Genomic DNA, 7,529 nt, shown 5'->3' on the forward strand with positions numbered 1-7,529 from the left:
AAGAGTGTCTTCTTTTTGGCATTATAGAAGTGAAACTTACTAAGTTCAACTCAATTTCCTTTTTAGTGTCCCTATAAGATATCCAATAAAACAAGTGGAGGACCTGGACACAATTCATGTTGCCGTGCAAGACTTTTGAGCGCAGTTTCCATTCAGAAATCTGATGGGTGGTTACAAGTTTGCACACAGCTGCAATTTTTTTCCTAAAGCTAGTTCAAGCACTCACCTGGCGATGTGCTTCAGCTGCCTGCCTAATCTCCTTGTACTGCTCTTGCGACATGCTTTCCAGAGCTTTCTTCTCTGGATCAGTCAGTCGGTTCTTTCCTGTACGGCTGCATAAGTGCAAGTACACTTCAATTAATCTTAACTCAAGTACAACCTTGTTCATACTGCTAACATGGTGGGTTCATATTTACATGGACTGTGCCTAGAAAATTTTTGTGAGGCGGACATTGACAATAATTAGGAAGGAGGGGGATAGAGGAGGAAAAGCACGCTCAGACAATGGTGAATGTTCCAAGTGGGGACTGCTTATACTCAACTGAAATATTTCACAAACCAAATATTTCACTTTTGTTGCAACTGTCGAACAATGGAAATTTTATTATTATACCCCTTCATTTTTTTTGCTTTTTCAAAGGTTAGATACACCAATCAATCTCCATCTTTGTATCTATTCAAGTGAGTATGCATCATTTTCCCATTGCCATGCAGCATTTTTCGAATGCACTCCCTGATAATCAAGATGTGGTCTGTAAGGAAAAATAAACTTGAAATGTAATAGTATCAATCGTGTTCACACCTGTCATTTGGGATGGGGTGTTCCACTTCCTCTCCAATTGGAAAGTTACCATCGGGGAACAGATCACAGATTGGAATCGATGGCGGATCAGTCTGCTGCTTCGGACCTGTGGATAGCCAGAAAAAGGGAGTTCCACTTGCCGAACCAACCAATCAAACTATGCTGGTTCCTAGAGCATGCCTTTTTCCCTTCTTGGTGACTTAAGTCACAGATGCGATGCTTCCAAATTGTATCACACTTTAATAGCTTCACTACATCAATATCAGGATGCTTGCACTTTTCAAAAAAAAAAAAAATAACCTAATGACCAAAGCAGGCGCAAGACTGTAGGTGTGCATGCTTTTGCATCAAGAAGACCAAGACTGTCCATATATTGAAACTCAAATCATGTTCACTTCAGCAAAACCTAAAACCTAGTGAAATGTGTTGAGACACTGAAAGGAAGGGCATACCTTAACCTTTTAGGTGTTTTGGATGAGCTCAGCTCATCAATGTGATCCTGGTAAATATTGCTTTGGACGAGCTCAGCTCGTCAATGGCAGTGATTCCATTTTCAAAGAGAGTTAGGTGCACTCAGCATGTACATTTAGTTTTTCTTCTATTACATCAATGGCTACAGTGCCAGCATTTAAATCTGTGGCTATCTTATTTTTTACATAGTCGTCAGGGTCTTTCTCGTGCCTCGAAGGCTGCGTTGATCTAGTGCACGTGTTCTACAACATGGACGGTGGCCATTTTGTCAACGCAGGAGGGGCGCATTTATCACAGTCTTTATTTTGTACTACAAAGATGGCAGCACTTTGTCAGCGCTCAAAGACCACATTTTTGAAGTTGTGCACTTTTTCACTGATTTGGAATGATGGCATCTGCCACTGACAGCTTGCACGAGAGTTGCACGTGCAAAAGAAAGCCGCTGCTTGACTCTGACAGTTAAACGTGAGAGGAAAAGCAATGCGCACTGGATGATAAGGAACAAATAGAATTGAGTGAAATGAATTACGTTATGGCAGCCCTGCTTCCAACAGTTTACCTTTTTCAGCGCCGACATGCCCCACCAATTTCTTTCAAATGTGATAGCCATTACCAATCAATTTACATCCCAGAGCTGCAGAACTGGCAAAAAAGCAAGTGGCAGCAAAGAGCAATTAGAGAACATAAAGGAACCTTTCATGTGCACTGAAATCTCAATGTGTTTTGGCATCTCAGTGAACTGCAGCACTACCCCAGCTATATAAAAAGAGGGGCCGTGATTCCTTCACAATTCCTTCTGCTCAATGCTATGCTACCCTTATCATCCAACGTTCACGGCCAACTGATCCAACTGATAATGCGCACAGCATCACTCTGACAAATGACAAAGTGAGAAAAGGAATAGGATGAGAAAAGGCATCACCAAAAGATGGCAGCCCAGAAGGCCTCAATCAGTGGGCTTCTTCGATTTTCCACTTCTGGCTACCTGCAGGCTGCCAGAGCCAGCCAGAGCGTCTTCGTTTTTCTTTGGTTGCTCCACCCACCACGCCACACACTTCTGCTGGGCATTCGTTTTGCTAGGGCTGGACAGTTCTGGCTACCCACGGGCTGCCAGAATCTGTCGGGTCGATTTTGGTCTGGCTGCTCTCTGGAAGTTCTCTGGCTAGCAGACGACTAAAAGAGGCGATGGGAGCTCGCCACCATTTTTGTGGAGACTTCACGGATTGCAACGCAGGCGCTTGAGGACTTAAATTTACTTCACCCAGCCAACTGTCTACGGTCATCTTCGAATTTCCCTACTTCTAGCATTATCTTTTTAGGTGCTAACGCACCATTTTGCGTTGCGAAGCGGTGTGATACAAGCAGTGGTGAAATGTTTAAGGCTTTTGTGTGCGTATGTGTGTATGTCCCCAAGGCTTCTTCGCGGCGGTGATCAGCGTGCCGCACTCTCATGCATGCATGCTATCTGCATCGTGTTCCATGCAAGTTGTTTCACATATCTCGGGTATGTATGCAGAGATACCTCCTTTTTCTGCAGTTAGCGAAGGCGTTGCAGCTATAGCCCGTGTTCGCTCCGTCTCTCCGTCGTATGCTTGGATGGCAGCTCGAAACCGATAAGTGTCCGAACTGCAGGCCGTTGATGTAAGAAAGCACTGGTTGAGTATTCGGCACATGTACATTACACACACGTACATTGGCTTATTGCTCTCATGATCACGACCAATGTTGTTTTTCGTGTGAAACTTGTCGCTGGTCACAGGCAGCGTGCATTTTCCCGCGCCAGCCGCGTTCCTAGCTCCTTGAGGTCCAAATGAGAAGCACAATCAGCCACAACAAACTTTCTGAAATCAAAGCCCAAGCAGGTCGGCATGAAATTTTATGCACATAAGACGTACCAGATATCCTGCTTTTTCATGTCTTGTGAAGTGATGACACAACGCCAACTCACCAATGTCGCCGGTGGGCGAGCATACAATCACTTATGCACGATTTCGCGTCTTGTCACCGGATGCGTCGGAGGCCATCTGTAGCGCTGCACAAGGTGAGGTTGGCCCAGTGCACGTCCTGTGCACAGTTGCGCGAAAGTGATCGTATCCCTGATTGCAACTATAAATTTTCAAGCTGGCAACGGATAAATGGGCCAACTACACCGTGTGTGCCGCCCTCGCCGGGCACTGCCATGCTGGTAGCATGTTTACATTTGGCCAGCTGTCCTAGCGTTCGATTTTGCAAACTTCGGGCAGGTTCGGGTTGTCTTGGGAACCCAGGCCATGTGACTTCCTATCAGGACCGAAACTAGCTGGCCGCCATCTGGCTGCCAGAGCTCCAAAAATGGAAGAGGCCCAGTGTGCTACCATAATAGGCTTGATAGTAATTATTCTACTGTGTAACCAGAATTACCTTTAGGTTTCTTCTTTTTCTTCTTCTTTGCTTCCTCTCCATCACCTAGAAGTAGAATGTCGTTTGCAATTATGATTAACTTAAGAAATGAATGTATCACGTGCGAAACTGAGGGAACACATAAAGATGTGCATAACAAAACCAGAAAAAACATCTTAGAAAACTACGTTACAATTACATATGACTTGCTTTCTTTTTTATGTTTTGTAGACACAATGGCACGTGTGCAAATGAAAGAACTTATTATTGACAGGAAAATTACAGAGCCAATCTTTGAAGCAGTTTGCAGTCTCCGCTGCAACAAAGAAACAATATGACAAAAGTGATGAATTTAAGAAGTGCATACATCATGTCCCAGTGGCAAAAGAAGAAAAAAAAGGGGAAAGAAAAAAAGAAGGCAAGGTTCAATGGGCCTGGAAACATCTATTTCTTATCTTTATGCTGTTTGCGTAATCCACTATTATGCTTAGTAACCACATCAGATTGCAGAAAAACGTGGTCCAAAGAGAGAAAGGGAGGTAATCACCTTTCTCCTCGGTCTTGTCGCCTGTGCCATCGATATGTTGGTTCTCGAGCGCGGCTGCTACCTCTGACACTTGAGTTGACCCTGGCTCTATCCCGTTGGCTTCTTGAGGACCTAACGAGGAGTAGGACTAGGTGAGAAACAATACAAGCCGAAAACAAAAGTGCGCGGCGCAGGCCGATCTCCGCTTCGACATGTGAATGGGGAGGGAAGTATACATACGACAACAGCTGTGTGTGTCAGCAAAAAACGACCCGCCTGCATTTCAGCGGTCTCCCTCTGCGTCGTATTTTTAGCAGTCGCGGGTAAAAACATGCACAGGTAGGGCACTAGTAAACTGGGCGCTGGCGAAGCAGCGGGTAAATGTGAGGACTTAGATAAAAGCGCGTTTTGCTATCGTTCATCAGGTCACAGAAGTGGGATTCGAATGTTAGTCAAGACGTGCCCTCACGCGCTAGTAAACAAATAGGTAAGCGCCAACAGAACGAAGCCATGTGGGACGGCCGGAGTACGGCCAGCAGGGGTTTAGGGCCTCCACCTTTCTTTTTCTTCTTCTTCCGTTTCTTTTTTTTCTTGGCGGCGTCCTGGGGTCCAGCGTCGTCCTCGGCGTCATCCTCCTCATCACCGTCCTCTATAATATCCTCTTTTTCGTCCACATGTTTGCTTCCGTGATCTTGCACCACAGCCGCCATACTTAATTCTAGTGCGGTAGCTTCCTGTGGCGTGGCGCCTCGCGCGGTGCGAGGCTGCGCGAGGCGCAAAAGCAAAACAAGACAGAACATCCTTCAGTCCCGGGCTGGCAGCTTCGTTATAACGTACTTAGCTAAACAAAAACGTTTGCGTTTACTAAGTAGCTCATCATATGAGTTTAGGGCTTCAAAAGCTTTTTTGAAGTGTGCGAATCTGAAAAATAATTCCAACACGTTTCCCAAATGTTCTGCGAAAGCAAGCAATGATAACTATTCTCTAAATACGACAGGTCTCTTGACTGTTTATCCATTTTTTTATTTTGATCTTGTGTGGTAGCTGTCAAAGCAATTCGCAGGCATTTATTTTGTCTATTCTATTTCGAAATGTAAGTTTCGGTTTTAGGACATTGTGGCGATGTGTGGTGCCTGTGTTGCTGATGGCGGATAAAACCTGCTACAGTGCTACAAATGGGCATTGCTCAATATAGCGCCACAAGGCCGTCCAGTAAACCAAAAGGAAAAAAAAATCTCAGCGCCCTTCCACAATGTGAAGAAGGATGACCAGCGTAGCTGTGAATGTGGGCCCCCTAATGGTGAACTGCACGTGCGCCGCTGGTAGGCCCGGCATTTGACTACTTCGGGATCGGCCCACGTGTGGTGAGTGCTTCGCTCCTGCTTCACCTTCACCGCGAGTCGACACAGCATTGCACCATATTCGGGATCTGCCCACGTATGAAGAGTTTTGCGTCTACACACGGACACGATCCTGGGGGAACTAGCCCTTAACAGCTCCGCTGTAATTTGTTGTAAAATTGATTACGTCTTTGCGTTTCAACATTAATTAATAAATGACGACGACGAACGCGGGAGCAGTGGCACGAGCACGTTCGCGCGGTAGAGCCAACGAGCCAGCTGTGGAAGAAGACGAAGATGCTGGAACCAATACTGATGATGATAGTTTTCAAATATTTGAAATATTTCAAATATTTGTGCAAATACGGTTTCGCATCTTATCAGTATTCCATATAGTTATGTATTGTTCCGTAGGAACGTATTGGCATTTGCATTCCTCCCTAAGGCTTTTGTTCTCAGAAAAGTAACATATGCAACCTGGTGCGAATGAAAAACACGCCGACGCCAGAAACGCTGCCGTATGAAAACACTTTGTAGACCTGCAAAGTTCATGGAATTTGCATGCAGGTCATGTCACAGGCACGGATGCTCGGTGAAAAGGCACACCGTGTGTCTTTCCATCGAACGGCAATGCTACAGCAGCATATGCAGATTACAGTGCTCGAGTAAAATCTAAGTTCTGCTAACTTCTCAGTGGAGATTGGTTTAAATTAAGTTCTGGTGTGTTACGCGCCAAAACCACGATTGTATTAAGAGGCACGCCGTAGTGAGGCCAGTCACTCTGGATTAATTTTGACAACGTTGGGTTTATTAACGTGCTCCCAACGAACGGTACACAGGCGTTTCTGCATGTCACCCCCAGCGAAATGAGGCCGCTGCGGCCGGGATTCGATCCCGCGCCTTCGGGCATAGTAGCGCAGCGGCATAGCCACTACTCCACCACGGCGGGTTGATGTTTGATGCGTCAGGCGCTGCATGCCTCTGTATGATTCACGTGCTTCTGTCGCCTCACTCCGAAATCTCGGACTCTTCTCTGCTTGTCAGATATCTCAGGTTTCCAAGCTTTTCTCACACTTTCCAAGCCAAATCAGTCTCTTCACGGGCTTTTGAGTCTTTTGCACAATCCTGGGGCAGACCATGTAGGCACGTTGCGGGGTCGTTAATTACACTAGCTCTATGGTCCCTGCAGGGCACCCAGTCCTGGGATACCTACTGTCGGTATATAAGCTCTACCATTCCAGCTGATATTACTGCAGCTATGACATCGTGCGTGGGTCGTGAGCACGACACATACACGAGATCCACTTTCAACTCTGCATAGTAGATGTCGCTGCAAAAAAATGTGTGCAAGAAACTGGGACCCTGTAGCATAAAAATCTAATGTATTTGCTAAGCATTCGAAGTTTCACTGATCTAAAGAAAGGTGGGCACACGGAAGTGAGGACGATATCTTATGAATGGACAGCAGTTAACTGCCCCGTCATGATAGTGCGTTGGAGAAAGATCCTCTTTGCACGTCATGTCGGTGATAACAGCGCAGGTTATAAAGAGGGACTGCCAGAGGACGAAGTCTGAAATAGAAATGAAGATATTGGATCAGGGGAGAAAAAAAGAAACATTAAAGTATAGAGGGGTAGAAGTCTCTAAGCGTCATTCAGGGGCCCTGCCTCCTGCCGATCGACTTAACGCGTCGCGGCCAATGCCTTCATGGGCGCGTGTTTCTTGTCCCGCAGCCTGAAGCCTCGGAAGTACAGCTGTGGTCTCGGTCTGCGGTTTGCATCAGCAGCCAGCGCCTATACTTTCCCGACCGTGGTCTAGAGTGTTAAAACACCGCGTCGGATCTTGCGTACGTGTCCTTGGCCTTGTTGAAGTGCAAACAGTTACTCAAATCTAAGGTGACATTGAAAGATATACAATTACTTCGTTACATCGGATAATTCGATATACCGCTCTTTTTTTATGCCGAGTTTCAACTGCATTAGTTCAGCACTCGACAAACACTTCCGGGAAG

At 46.0% G+C, this 7,529-nt stretch overlaps 1 protein-coding gene across 1 annotated transcript in view; it reads right to left on the minus strand.

The window, feature by feature from the left end:
- und (methionyl aminopeptidase und) overlaps window positions 1-4,918 on the minus strand; it is a 38,815-nt gene extending 33,897 nt beyond the window's left edge. The window contains exons 1-5 of the mRNA XM_065437682.1: window positions 4,735-4,918; window positions 4,200-4,310; window positions 3,674-3,718; window positions 803-908; window positions 227-332 (exon numbers count right to left, since the gene is read on the minus strand). Of these exons, the coding sequence (XP_065293754.1) occupies window positions 227-332; window positions 803-908; window positions 3,674-3,718; window positions 4,200-4,310; window positions 4,735-4,888 (522 nt within the window). The 5' untranslated portion in view covers window positions 4,889-4,918. The remainder of the gene's footprint in view (window positions 1-226; window positions 333-802; window positions 909-3,673; window positions 3,719-4,199; window positions 4,311-4,734) is intronic.
- Window positions 4,919-7,529: the final 2,611 nt, after the last annotated feature.

This window comes from Dermacentor albipictus, chromosome 5, assembly GCF_038994185.2.
Source record: "Dermacentor albipictus isolate Rhodes 1998 colony chromosome 5, USDA_Dalb.pri_finalv2, whole genome shotgun sequence".
Classification (NCBI taxonomy): Eukaryota; Metazoa; Arthropoda; class Arachnida; order Ixodida; family Ixodidae; genus Dermacentor; species Dermacentor albipictus.